Source organism: Eleginops maclovinus, chromosome 20 (genome assembly GCF_036324505.1).
Source record: "Eleginops maclovinus isolate JMC-PN-2008 ecotype Puerto Natales chromosome 20, JC_Emac_rtc_rv5, whole genome shotgun sequence".
In the NCBI taxonomy this organism is placed as follows: domain Eukaryota; kingdom Metazoa; phylum Chordata; class Actinopteri; order Perciformes; family Eleginopidae; genus Eleginops; species Eleginops maclovinus.
In genome coordinates this window covers 13,806,339-13,821,404 of record NC_086368.1, presented here as the reverse complement: position 1 = coordinate 13,821,404, position 15,066 = coordinate 13,806,339, and the positions used below count along the sequence as shown (strand labels likewise).

General features: G+C 40.6%; 1 protein-coding gene across 1 annotated transcript; it reads right to left on the bottom strand.

Annotated features, from left to right (window-relative positions):
• Positions 1 to 2,880: 2,880 nt before the first annotated feature.
• On the bottom strand, positions 2,881 to 12,645 carry nr1d4b (nuclear receptor subfamily 1, group D, member 4b). The gene is made up of 8 exons (XM_063911205.1): positions 12,109 to 12,645; positions 6,993 to 7,304; positions 6,802 to 6,890; positions 6,546 to 6,690; positions 4,699 to 5,246; positions 4,411 to 4,596; positions 4,096 to 4,306; positions 2,881 to 4,002 (listed from the first exon to the last, which is right to left on the bottom strand). Exons 1-8 carry the CDS (start codon positions 12,242 to 12,244, stop codon positions 3,806 to 3,808), a joined length of 1,824 nt encoding a protein of 607 aa, XP_063767275.1. The 5' UTR covers positions 12,245 to 12,645; the 3' UTR covers positions 2,881 to 3,805.
• Positions 12,646 to 15,066: the final 2,421 nt, after the last annotated feature.

Below are 15,066 nucleotides of genomic sequence, written 5' to 3'. Positions count from 1 at the left end.
CTGCATGTGGTTAATCTCTCTCTAACCCTGATCCCACCCCACCCATATCTTCGGCCTAATGACGTCGCTCTAGAAAAGTCCAGGTAGTCCCAAAACAGTGAGAGTAAACCAGAACATAACAATGCTGTTGCCAAACAGGGGTGTTGTTTAAGTTTCTCAGTGCTGTCATAAACCTTGTCAACAGTGTTTCTGAACAGTTTATCACACTAGTGCATGCCAGACTGACCCAGAGGACAACCTGCATTACACAACCTGTTCCTCATCTGGAGAGGGGAAAAAGGAGGACCACAGACATAGGGTATTTGATAATTCATCATACTCTCTGAGAATATATCATATATCATGGATTTTTTTTGAAGAGCTCAATAAATAATTGAACATTCAAAAATGAGAATTGTTGGTGAATATATAAATTGAAATTTAAAGATAATTACTGAATATACCAAGCTAATAAGGACACAATTGTCTTGTGTTGTCTTAATAAAAACTTTAAATAGTATCAGATTCAGTTTGGTATTTGATCCAATGAATAAAAGATCACTAGATGGCTTCACCTTTGTTCACCTGATCACTTCCAATATATGTAATCCTCTCCACCTCCAGGGTAGTGCAGTACAAGATCCTCCAGCTATATTTAACATTAGCAATATCTTGCATAAACCGAGTTCTGATGTCTTTTTTTTTTAATGACTTTAGTATCTAATTCATTTTTTAGCAACAGTGGTCTTGTTAAATGACTGCATGACATAATGTCTTTGTGTAAGAGACTGGTTTTGTAACAGCAGCCTCAGACTAATGAGATTGGAGTTAAGAACATTATGGAGCAAACACATAACCTCAAAAGGCACTCATCTTGTCAAGAAAATTAGAAACAACACCAGCGTGATACATGGTTCTGAAGAAAGGTTATATTTCAAAATGAATGTTGAAAAATCACAGATCAAATGTAATAATTTTATATCATATTTAGCAAGATATATTATCTTTATTCTAGCTAAATATTCTTCAAAACACTAAAGCCACTGTTTCCATCCATTTCACCATTTATTTAGGCAGACAATTTAAGAAGCATAAGAAAACAAAGCGGAAAAGAAAATAATCTGAAGCTGTCGCTTAAAAATAAGACAGCAATTTTAAACTTAAAATTGGAATGACATGAATTATATTGCATAGGTAGTATATATGATATATATAATGTGCAGATTCAGTTCCAATCAGTATGTTAAATAAAGTTCCTCTGTATGCACTTCTTTCTTTCAGCCACTTGATGGCACCAGCAGACAAGAATCAAATGTATGCTGCACAAGGGACCAGAATCAAATACACAGTATAGTCGGCTAGGCCGGATAATCAGTGAAAAACTTCTTCTTTGGGATAAGACCCCTATACAAAATGCTGTCTGTCTCTTGTTAAGCTGGTAGTAGAGAAAGAGGATGATTGGTGACAACGCAGAAGCCTCACTAATTCCTTCCAATGATATTGGTTTATGCTATCTCACAATGGAGCTCCTGTAAAAAATGGAAATTTAAAGATCTACAATTCAATTATTTCCTATAAACTATATCTGCTCATGTGATATGATCAACATCTCCAGATCAGACACCAAATGGATCATGTGAGATTTTTCCAAAGCAGAGAATGAACTTTGATATCTTGAATCTTTAGAGTTTCACTTTAATAATACATAACAGAGATTACTGTTGTTGTGTGATGCTATACGTTTAAATTGATTTTGACAGAATTCACTTTTGAGTCCTGGAAACATGATTCTTAGAAATGACAAGACCACTGGTTGAGTCACAGCTCCAGCAGTGACTGTAACTGTGGGCTTTTTTCTTCCTCTGATGCAGCACTGAGAATAAAAGTTTGGCTGTGTTTAGATAAATGGAGGGCAGATGGCCGAGGGCAGCTTCTGACTGAAGCTCATTTTTCATTTCTTGGCTCCCAGGGATGCTATTGCTTAGAGACAATTTTACTGGCAGAGAATCACCTGATGCTGAGGAGATTTAATGTTTTGATCCTGATGCTAGATTAAAATAAATGTACTGGTGGATATGTGTCTCATGAGGAGTCACATGTTCTCCTAAATGATAGTCAAAGGGAATACTAATCTTAGCTCTATTACCTTTATCCAAAATATACATGTAGCCTATTTGTTTTATAATATCAGTGATTTAAGGTTATATAAATCACAAAAATGAACATGCTGTCTCTGTCTACGTCAGTGCATGTCTATCCCAGGCCTTGAAGTGGACTGTAGTGATATAAGTGGTGACGTCTCCATTAGCTGTCTGACACCGTGAGCATTTGCATACCGACATCTCGTATCACCCTCAGGAAATCATTTGCATTGCATTTATTACTGGACAGAATCCATTTGTTTCAGTATACTAATGGCTACTTGTATTATCTATTGTATGACTTGCCTGTACTAGAACACTTTTTAAAAGTTTAATCTTTTACCATTGCTGTATTTCCATTACTTTGCAGCACATTGGGTTCCCCCTAAGTATGAAATGTTCTAAAAAAATGAAGGTGCCTTGCGTGTACTCCTAAAAAAGTCACAGTGTGTTCAGTGCAAAGGACATCACCTTGTATTTGTTGAAGTGCAACTCTTACAATTACCTCTTATCAAAACTCAAGCGGTGTTTCTTGTTTGTAAAAAAAACCCTAATGGCTTTCAGACCTTGAACGTGATTGGCTGATTGCCTCTGTTGCTAGGCTACAGCTCTAAGGTACGCGTTGGTAATACTGATGTTAGCTTCACATTAAAGAGGTTAGTGAAAAAAGATGATCTACGAGAAAAAATGCTAATCATATTATTTAATAATGGTACTCTGCTGTATGGTGTACCCATAGAACATTCACAAGGAGATGCAGTCACTTGATAATACATTTATTTCAATGATATATCTTCAAATAAAAAGTTTATACTCCAATCTATTATGTGTGATATACATACAATAATTCAATACTAACTTAATTTACATATTTGCAAACTAACATAGAACAGGAATAAAGGTTATATACAAAATGTACAAGAAATCAAACATACCACCAGACATGGTCTATAAAATGACCTATAATCTCGCCATGATTAATGCATACAAATACAATGCAATTTATTCTCATTTCTTAAAAATGTTATACAATTCTCAATCACAAATGGGTGATTTTATAAAGATTCCTTACATGGTGAAATGTTGTGAAAATAGCTTATATCATTTCAACAGGGCACACGCAAATCTTCCTCCCAACTGTGTATTAAACATTTCTATTGCTATATATTGTTATATATTGATCTACGAGGTCTGTATGTAAAGTGCCTTTTACACATTTTAGCATGAATGTACAGAAATAAATCATTGTTAGTGAATGTAAATGTTAGTGTTTCTCTTGCAAGAGTTTGTGCTTCCCTCGTGTAGTTTTGTAAGCTGGAATAGGAGGACAAAGTTTAGTGGGGAACACCAAGCGCTCTCTTCTTTTTGGTCTACAGCACAAACTCCCCGAGGGAGAGATGATGACTTTATGGTTGGATGTTGAACCCAAGGAAGAACAAAGCCATGTTTTAATGTTTTTTAGCAATCCTGGGTAGGAGGAAGAATCAGTTAGAGTTCAGGAGCCTTCCCGTCCTGCCGTGCCTTCATCCATCACTGATATTTTCACGTTTCTATAGTGTCAGACTTGGCACAGCAACTGCCCATCATGCAGAGTCCAGTGTACTGTATGTGGCAGGCCAGGCTTGCATGGGGAGCAGGGATGCTCCCCAAAGCTGATACCTCAGGAAGTTTGAGCTTTTTGTAGTTCAAGGATCTATGCGGAAAGCTAAAAGCTTGTCGGAGTGGTGGTTGTTCAGGGTGCGCAGGTCTGGCAGACGCAGCAGCAACTTTGGGAAGAGGGTGCTGTCCTCTGGACGGCGACTGGTGATGAGAGAGCGCAGAGCTTTTATTAGATTCTCCTGCAACTGCTCCAAAGCTCCCACCTCCACTATACCGGATCGATCTGCAGAAAGAGAGGGAGGGAATTGGGGTTATAAATGAGGAAATTGGTGCGTACAGTATGTGCTTTGTTTACAAGTATTAGTTTGTAGCTTACCAGCAGAAACCAGCACAACGGCCATGAAAAGAGCCATCTCGTCTGGCTCCAGACCTAAAGAGGCAAGCTTCTCGCTGAAATCAAACATGGCATCCAGTAATGGGCCCATGCCTAGAGCCCTCAGTGAAGCCAGGGAGTATGTCTGCCCGTTGAGGAAGGTCACTGTCCTCTGCTTGGGGTCAAACAGTGAACTGAATCTCACCATCAGAACCTGTGAAAAGAACAAGACAATGTCAGTATAAAAGAGACTCCAAAGGATAGAAAAAGACAATAACGAACATCTCCAAACACAATATGACATTTAGTTGGATGTACCTGGAAAGTGCCGGATTTGAGCAGCATGACCTGATCATGCTGGCTGAGGGACTGGAAGCCTGGAATGCTCTTTGCAAACTCCACTACTTCTTTAACAGCAGGAGTGAAGCACTGGGAGAAAGACTCCCACACCTCCTGACTGGAGCGACTGGCCGGAGCCACGGGACATGAATTAAGTGGACATGCCTTCAGGAGAGAGAAGAGAAGAAAATAAGTAACATGGACTTTCTATTGACAGATGACATATGATATTCACATACTCAATAAATGGATGAAATATAGTCTCACCAGGACTTTGGCTCCTCCGTTTAGTTTCCAAGGGCAGGCACTTTGCTTCTGGAAATCAGCGGCTGAGTAACTGTTCTGATTGGCTGAGTAGGATTGAGATGATAGGCGACCACTGACGGGGCACTGATTCTGATTGGAAGAGAAGTTGTACTTGGCGTTGTCGACCATAGTGGAGTTTTCATTGTTGGTGGAGGAGACAGGGCAGCTAGTTGGGACGAGGTAGCTCGCCTGCTCCCCGTGGACCGTGTGATGGGTCTGAGTTCCCGAGTTCGACAGGGAAGGCTTCTGCACTGAATTGTTTCGGAATGAGGAAGTGCCAATGTTGCTGTTGCCGGCAGCCATCTTGATTGGTTTCTCGTCTCTTAGGTAAGACTGCGATATGGAGCCCGCTTCTTCGTTCGTCTGGTTCTGGGGACTGCAGGGGGCATCTGTTGGCGGCGATACCTCCATCTCCATGGAAGCGGATTCGTTGAGGCTGTTCATGTAGCTCTGCATCTCGTCCAAAAGTCTCTGCTTCTCCCGTTTGGGAATACGGCCAAAACGCACAGCTGAGGAGAACAGAAGAAAAGCATACATTAATACTCAGGCAATTAAAATTAACCAAGAGAAAGCACTCATAATTCTAATATGGATTCTATTTATGACCCTCAAGCGACCATCTCTGTGTGGATTACTAATTCCAAAACCTCTCTACTGTCTCAGATTATTCTGAATCCGTCACAGCAGTTTCACCACAATACGAATACTTAAGCCTTCCTCTTATCCGACCGCCTCATCCTCCTCTCCAGCCCTTTCCTCCCTTCCCCCCTTTTTCAATTCTGCACCTCCACTATCACCCCTATTTATAGTGCACTGCATGCGGCACCACCTCCCCCAGCATCTCTCCCTCTCTTTCTCTGTTTATGTCTTCCAGTTGTGCATTTCTTCTCTCTTTTCTGTAAAAGTAGGTCATTGGGTCATTAGTAAAATGACAGTAGAAAGGTCAGAGAGACAAGTGCTGCAGGTAGGAGAGGTGAAGAGACGAATGGTTGGAGGTGGAAATAATTGGATGATTAAAAATTGTATTTGACATGTCAAGTCAAAGGCATCCCATAAAGATTTCTTTGAAGGTTTATAACATTCTCATTTTGGGTAGAGCAAATTAATAATCAAGTTTGCCTGCAGTGATAATACAGGTGATTTTCAACTCACTTATATTGGCTTTTTTAGGTCAGCTAAAAATGTTTGCTCCAGAAAGAAGATGATTTATTATCTCCTAGTTGAGCCATTTCCCCTGAGACCAGAGTCCTGCGGTGAAATGATGCAGTAGAGCAGATTAACTGAAGTCATATTATTTTCATTGTAAGTCAAGCGCTGCAGGTTTTCATGATTAACAGGACAGAATAACATTATGTCCCAGATTGTTTATTAACGTCAGTGTTGACAGAAAAAGAAATAGGCGAGTTGGTACATTTTGGTGGACTCAGGAAGTAATCACTAACTTTGTGTCCCCATTTCCAAAAATAAACTATATTTGTCACAGATTCCACATGACAGATGACTGCTGGGACTCTAGCGCTCCTCCTGCCATAAATCAGACAGCAGGGCAAGGAGAGAGGATGGCAGAGGGAACAAAAGACAAAAGGAGAGAAATAAAGAGAACAATGAAATGAAAAAGGAAATTCTATGATGGGGAGTGAGACTTCCTTCCCAACTTTTCTAACAGTCTAATCATCTACATCTGATTTTCCATGTCTCACTGCAAACATAGATAAATGCAACCCTTTGCACTGTAAATACAATTTAATTGTCAGTTGCCATATGTCTTCCTATAATCTTTAAAAAGGGTCAATAACAGTGTCTCTCACCATCTCTGGACATGCCGACGGAGAGACACTTCTTAAAGCGGCAGTGCTGGCACCGGTTTCTGTTCATGCGCATGATGAGACAGTTTTCATTTTTCACACACATCTTGTAGTGGATATTCTGCTGAATGCTGCGTCTGAAGAAACCCTGGGAAAGGCACAAAAAGAATAAAAGCTTTAGAAGAGAGTATTTTGTGGCAACATGTCCCACCTAATGAATGAAAAGACATGACATAATAGCATAGTTTTTTGGTCTCACCTTGCAGCCTTCACAGGCGTGCACACCATAATGGAACCCGGATGCGATGTCCCCACACACCTTACACAAAAGCACCATACCTCCAGTCTCTGAAAGAAGCAAACATGTAGCATCAGAGAGAGAAATACAATTAAAAAACAGAACTGGCAGGTAGACATAACAAGAAGAGGAAGGTGTGAGTGGGTACTTACTGGTGAATGTGCCAGTGAAACCACAAGGTCTTTTGGCCACTGTGGGATGGCTGAAGGTTGCCGACGATACTGTTGATACTTGGGCCACTGGAGCGTTGTTTACTTCTGGAAACTGGAAGACCAATTTCGGGGAAGGGGTCCCTCCCCTTCGTTCCCCTCGCTGCTTAAGGGGCCCAATCTCCTGGAAAGAGACTGCCTCTGGGGAGGAAGGCTGCGAGTGGGATGAAGGCGACTGGGTCTGGTATCCACTTGAGGGGCTGCCAGGACTCGGGCTGGCACTGCCGGAGGAGCCAGCGTACAAGATAACACCACCTGGAGGAGCAGAGAGGGGCAGACACTCAGTTCTCTGATCTTTATCTGGCTCACATGTACAATGGAGAGGGATTGCCGGGGAGAAGAGCAAGGCTATACTTTGATCCTGTGTAACTGTAATCCAGTATTCAATGACACTATGACAAATAGGAAGCCCACTGGAGGATGTAAAATAATTAGTAGCAAGATAAATACATTTATCCACACATGGATTATTCAGCCATAGATAACACAATGGCTAAGTGTAATGGTCTGATTTCCTACACATGTTAGGTTTTTGCTATTAAATACCCTTTATCATATACGTATCCTTTCCTAGCAAAACATATTTTAGGATACCAAACGTAATCAATCTATCTGGAAAAGAAAACACCATAAATACACATTATTATATATGATAGCGAATCACTATTAATTAACAATGAGAGCCATAGACAGGCCATCAACAGGCCTTTGTGTAGGGATGTCACATTGAGTCAGAAATGCCCTATTCCCCTCAACAGCCTCCCCACCCCCTCATGTTTTGCAGAATGTTCTTCCCGCAAGATCAGAGCCTGCCCCTCACGTGCAGCCCGAGCCAGCCAGCTCCCTGCCTGCTTGCTTACAGCATCGAGTCTCTCCTCCAATCCCTCCCTTATTTTCAAGCCTCCTCCCCTTCTGCCTCCTCCTCCCTCCCTCCCCCTCCGCTCTGGCTGTGGGCATGCAGACACATCTATCCGCCAGCCACCTGACCGGGAGCTCACATGGACTCTTGACACAGTTCCCGCCTGGCTCACAAGGCTCTTTGCGCAGTCCCGTGTAGACAACAGCAGCAGCAGTACAATAACAAGCGCGGGGGCAGATCACGTTTGAAGAGAAAGGACTTCAATGCTGTGGCTGGAGTACCTTAAGTCCCTGCATTCCACAGAGTCACCAGGAACGTGCTGTCACGTTTTTACTTGCCATTACTTTTAACCCATTAAATGATTTGCTTGAGGGCTTTACTCATTTATGATGTGGATCTTTATTATCCACTTATATCCAAGGTGCTGAAGGAGGGGTAAAGTGCAAACCCACTGACACAGATTTACCGACTGAAAATCTTACATAAGTATTTCAATGTTAAGTATGGTAATAAATCTAAAAGGAAAGAATCAGTTTTATGGCACAAATAAATCATGATTTAAAGAAGTAATATACTTCTAGTTGGTTGGCCTCCTTTTGATGACCTTTGAGTTTATTTCAGAGTTTAGCCTTTTGATTCACAATTAGATCACTATATCAGTTATCTAAACAACTTAGCATAAAAGTCTGCTAACATAATGGTTTTCAAGGTGATGAAATGGCATGCCCCACATTGGTGTCATGATTGCACTTCCCAATCACACGAGTAGACAATGTCAAGGACTATGCCACTAGACACCACAGCTTGTAACAGCTTTCGTCAATGCTTCTGCCCGGGTTACTGCTGTCATGTAAGATAGTTCTGGTCTAACTGTAGAGGCAGTGTCAGGTCAACTAACAAGAATGTCCTTAGGTTGTCTTCAGTGAACATTTCGTCGTCTCGAGGACACTGACCCATATAGGAAAAAAAAAAGCCTCCCTCGTCTCTTGTGTTTTCTCTTCTTTAGAAAAACGTGTTGCATTTCTGTCTACCTTCCTTAATTACACTGCATGCTCACACATGTCAACCCGGACTGAAAGGTACTGCAAGCCTCACTTCCTGTGGGGTGGTGGTAGCTCCAGTACTAGACTGACTGTAACATGCATTTTCCTGTGTGTTTGTGAAAGTAAGATAAAGCTTTATGGATGTCTGGATCACCTGCAGAGGACAGGGTCCAGTTATTTGTCTCAATTTTCTTAGAATTGTGTTGAGTCCCTCTGGGCATATCGTCCCTGCTGTAGTCAGGCACAAGCTACAACATGTGACCTGTGGATACACAGAGCCATGAGAAGTACAGAATAAACAAACCGCCCCTCCCTTTTGCCCACCTTCCCCTTCACATGTGTTCCCACCCCCCTAGGCATGCTCCATGGCATGTTAAATGTAATGGCAGCATGCACACATCATGTTTAGAGGGGATATGTCCCCTCTTAACTTCCAACTAGTCTGTCCTCTTTCACGAGAATATTTGAAACTGTACATGGGCAGTAAGCCCCTCTCCACGTGAAACAGCTGGCCTCATGTCATGTGGCTATTTATGAAGCACTTTCAAGAAGGATGGTTCTCTGGAACAGAGGGCAACATTTCCTTTTATCACATGAAACTCAAATGATCTTTAATTGCTATACAAAGAAACAGTCATGCCTCCATCGTATGGTGTTCCAGTTTCAATTTTAAGGAGTTCTGGGAGTCAAAAGTTTCACGATATTGTGGATTCACCCATAAATATATAATAGACCAGAAGAAGTGGGTTTAATTCAATCCTTGGATAGAAATACTATCCAAGGACGTCACCTGTATCAAGCTTGACTTTTAATGTGAATTAGTGAGCTGCGTGATCGTCTGTCAGGCTGACAACCCGAAGGAGTCTGATTTCAGGGCTGGTATCAGTGCTCAACATTAAGCTTATTGTGCCCGTTGGCATAAATGACACCAGTAAGCCATTCATATGCTTCTAAATATTGTGTTTGATTATTAAAGACTGTATTGGTCCGCTTATATGCTAAGGTCAGCTCTCTGAACACTGGATGTTACATTAGGAGTGGCGCGGTCATATCATGCAGTAAAGCTAAAACAAAATACAGCTACAGATATAGCCAAAAATGCATTTTAAATTTCAACCTGTAAGGTTAAATAGAAAGACTATGGTTGATAACTTCTTTCAGAATGTCATGTAATACAATAAAGTGGGGTCATAATGAGTAACACTGCGATGAACCAGTATGTACTGATGACCTTTTGCTTAATGCTTGCATAATAATAGATCTTTTTTTGGCATTAAACGTGTTATTGTTGCAAATGTACATCACTCAAATCGAAGGTTGTGTGTGTAGACTGTAAGAACAGTAACCAGTTGTTACAACACAACAAAAACTAGATGACTATGCCCTTTCGGATACCAAACAGCATCTTCACGTTAAATATAGACCACTATAATTACTAGTTAACATTGTAAACCAGTTACAGTCTCCAGGACGAGATAAAAGGTTGCTAGACTTCTCTGACCCACTGACCAAGCTATCAGCGAATGAAGAGGAATCCCCGTGAAGGCTGAGCGCGAGCACAGTGCGCGCGGAGGAGAAGAGAGGGGGTGCTTGGGAACCGAGCTCAGCACGTGGATTCTGAGGCTGTGTGCACGTGCTCTCAGCTCTAGGCGGGGTAACTGCGTATTAAAAAAAATCATGCGCATGATTCCCATCATTGTCACGACTGTTTCTACCCAGCATGCACTGGGCGAAGAAGGGGATGTGAAGACAAGCCAATCTTAATCCTCTGTTCAAGGACGTTATAATGTCTATTATTTTGTTTACCATAGATAAATACCTTATTATATAATTTAAATATTCTTTTTTTAAATTGTGTTTCGCAGTCTATGACACTTGATAGCTTACTATAACAATTTACAAACGTTGTCGACCCAAAAAACGTTAAAAGGTTATTTTAATTTACATTTCATTTCTAGTTCAGTCCTGATCTGTTGTGTAACAGGAGTGCTGTAGGGCTTAACATATACGTTAATCTCCCATTTGTATGTCCTATACATAGGCCACAATAGGGTATTTGAAGATGTGTGTCCCTACAACAAAAGTATTTTAAACTATTAAAATCCGGTTGGCTGGTTTTCATCATGCGCTACATTTAGATCATGATTCAGTTCCTGGCAGGACTTGATGTTGACTGGGAACTGTTTTCGAGTAGGGGCCAGTACATGGGTGAAACATTTGGCACCGAGTGTTTGACTCAGTGGGCGTTACTGCTCCTTGACATAGTCCACTCATGTGTTATGGAAGAAGTCGAAGTTCAGCCAAACACATTATAAACAGCCAAGTGAAATGACTCACACACTGCTACAAAGTACCAATTCACTCAAACACTTCCCATAAATGCTATACTTTCAAATCTACATTAAATCGCAGAGCCCCAAATGAGTATGTCATCCATTACGTTTGGTAACCAAAAACGTGAAAATAAACGTGTTCATATAAGAGGGACTGAGAAGAACATGTTCTCGGTCAGAGGGCGTTTTAGGTCGCGCTTCACGCGAGTGTGTTTACATGTAAGGAATCGGAAGTCCATCGCAGAGATTGATGAGAGAGGACTTCCCTCTCCGAGCTCAGCTCATTCACTCAAAAAACCCTCAACTGTCTGCAGCCCACGAGCACTTGGCAAGCTGCCATAGCCTATGTTAAGCTACACAGTTTAAACCCGGCCATATTCACCAAATCATATACAATTACTGAGCGTGACTGTAATAGTAACTGTAACAAGATTCCCGAAGCTGTACACAATATGAATGTTTAAAACCCATCAGCTTCATCTGTGCACAAAACATAAATTGTTTAATAAAAATCATAGAGCTTAATAATGTATTGTAGTAACTTCATTAAACAGTATTTTAAAAGGAATTGCACTGGAACAGGATAAAATTCCAAGCAGTCTTATAATTATATAACATTGAAAATGTTTATAAACCAACTTTAGAATAAACTTGTGATATGCGAGTATAGCCAATATTTGATGTAGACAAGAGCACATTATGCACCATTGGCTGCTTGTCTATAATCTAATATACATACATACATACATACTATAATCTCTCCCTTTAATGCAGGGGACATAGACACGATACATTATTTTTTTAAAAGAGCTAAGGCTACTTACCACCAGGACTATGTTCCATGTTTCGTAGGTCGGTGTTGTTCAGTTCCGTGCTGCTAATTGGTGGTCGTCTAATGCTGGACTGCCTTGAGTTGCTTCCGAGGAGTTTTTGTTGATAAAGACGAAAGAGTAATAACATGCAAATTCATAAAGAATGTATCCAAAAGCTCAGAGAAATTAGAGCAAATCTCTAATAGCTACAAATTATTTCCGAGGTCAAAAGAGAGCACACTGATAGGCTTTCTGTCTGCACCCCTTGATGCCAGGATGTGCTAAGATATTACTGTAAAGTGATTCACTAAATGAGATCCAAACGCGTTCAGCTGCTTGCCATGTACAGTCACCACCAAAACATGAACGGAGAGTGGAAGTAGTTTAAACACTCCCTACTCATCAATAAGCAACACGAGTCCTAAAATAACCCGCACGTTTTCAGGTGCCTGAGAAATGTGACCAGCTTTTTTCCCTGTTCTCTTTTTGTGTGTCCCGCTAACCGCCTGTAAATCGGTGTGTATCAGGGATGTCTCTCCCCTCCCTCTCCCTCTGTGTGTCACGCTCTCTAAAAACATTTCACCCCCGCCCTTCCTCTCCTCGCGCCCCCACTCTTTTTTACTCTTTCTCACTTTTTCATTGGCCGAGAGCCCCGCGTGGACACTGCACATTGGGCTCGTTCGACATTGGAATGCTGGTTAAAGCTCTACAGCATGTGCGCATGGCATGTGAGCTTACGTTGCCCTACTGACACACATTTTATGCTAATGGCTGCCTGGGCTCTGCGATAACACAACGAGGAAACGAGGCAGAGAGAGGCGGAATAGGCGAGAGGTCTCACTCCTGCCCTGTCTCCCGAGTTTTCTGACACGGTTGTTCGTGTAAGAGCAGACGCAAACGGGCTTTGACGCTAGAAAATGTTTTTCATAATGCCGACCCGATTACACACCAATGAGTCATCTTTGTGTTAAGTGTGCTTGTGCAACGACTGCAAAGGTGATAAAGAATTCTATTTTCGAGGTGTTAATGGAAATAATCATAACATAATCAGAATCAGAAATCCTTTATTAGTCCCACAGCGGTCAGATTTACATTGTTACAGCAACACTGCATTGAAACAGAACTGGGATAGCAGAAAATAAAAGGCATGCAATAACACTGAATAAGATATAATATAGAGAAGGAAAGCACACCTTAGTTTAATTAAAACAAATGAAGACAAATAAGTAGGTAAATACACATCCATGGCTAAACATGACGAGCAGCAACTTCAGAACTTAGTGACATATGTAATGTAAGGTGTTAAGATATTATATATACAACGTTTAGCAGATGTTTTCCCGCTTAACAAACATTTTGTGTAAAATAATATTCAGGCTATGAATAATGATAATATAAGATATACAATTATTAGTCAAACTAAGGAAATTATTTTTGTAATGTGAATAATAAAGTATCGTTTAAAAAACAAAATAATAATAATTACATTTTATAATTGATTAATAATAGAAATAGGAAAATATAAGAAAGTATCAGTTTCTCCACAGGAGATAGATTTGGCATTTTAGCACAAGAAACATGAAGCTACTGGTAAGTAGAGAAAAAAACATATAATAATTACATTTTAGTAAATAAATGTATTATAGTGATAATATAATTATAGTGTGAACAAATTAATATAATATCAATATGGCCTAAATATCTCATTTATTTTTTACATTACAACAAATCATTTTACAAGTATTTATTCATCATTTTTTTGGACTACGTTATTTCTTAATGTAAGATTTAATTTAATGTAACACTGAACAATGCTTGTATTTATTTCAGCAGAACAATCCACACTTCATGAAAAATCTCATGTTACAACAAATAAAAAGTCTTCCAACTAAAACATTACGAGACAGAAACTTGAAAACCTATTCTGCGATGTGAGGTCAACTGTGTCAATTCCTCTCCACGTGCCTTCTTATGCTCATGCGCAAAGACCAACGTCCACGCTCACAACTCGAAAACTGGCACATGCTCTTCGTCGCGAGTGATGGTTCCTCTCAATATAGAAGATCTTTGACTGAAAAAGCTGGCACGTGTGGCAAGGGCGGTCCTCACCGTGACTCCCACCGCCCCTCCTCTCCCCCGTCACGTTTCCTTTCTCTCCACAGATTGTGTTAGCTCAAAGCTAAATTATCGCCGCAGATTGGCCGGGACAGAGTAGATGTAGGTCAGAAGCTTCTTGTGCAATCATGAGTGTAGTAGAATAGACAAAATGTACCAAAAAACTTTGCTATACTCAAAAAGAGCTCTCAAAAGAGCGCCTGTCCTCGGCAGGTGCACAGGTAATAACATTAGATCACGCACTCTCAGTGGTATTGAATTGGGATGTGTTTTATTCACAACATGATTCCTGAAAGGTGAGCTGAATCTGCTCACTGCAGCCTTCAGTTTGTAGGGAATTAGGCTATGGGGTCACAGTGTGTTTGACATTAAGTCTGCACCTGCTCCGGATTTCACTGTCAGCTGCTACTAGCTCTGGGTTTCAATTACGGGAATCTAATATTAGATCATTTTCTTGGAAATGTGTTTTTACATTTTCATCCAAACTTTACTCGAAATCCCTAAACATGTTCGGCAACTTGTGAAGATTAAGAACGATTAAGATGAAGAACGTGTTAGTCAGCACTGAGCTCAAGTATAGTTATATAGCAGTGAGGGGACATTTACTCGGTTACTGTCTGGGGTACTTCTACTCTACTTTCCATTTATTGCTATTGTATCATTCCAATCCACTACTTTAGACAATGTGTTTCCCCAGTATTGAACTCCTATAGGTACTTTACTAGTGAATACACACATTCTCAGTTTATAAGTGTTTTGTATTGAGATAAAACTACCCAGCAGTGATTTGAAGTAGGTAAAAGCTCCAACTCGACCACCTTCAACATGAATACATCAAAAATAGGCTCCTTTGGG

Excerpts from the sequence above, each read along its gene's own strand:
- nr1d4b (XM_063911205.1), bottom strand. The coding sequence starts at position 12,244 with ATGTTATTACTCTTTCGTCTTTATCAACAAAAACTCCTCGGAAGCAAC. Across the intron at positions 4,307-4,410 it reads TCAAATCCGGCACTTTCCAG|GTTCTGATGGTGAGATTCAG; the intron begins GTACATCCAACT and ends TTCTTTTCACAG. Across the intron at positions 4,003-4,095 it reads CGTTGTGCTGGTTTCTGCTG|ATCGATCCGGTATAGTGGAG; the intron begins GTAAGCTACAAA and ends CTCTTTCTGCAG.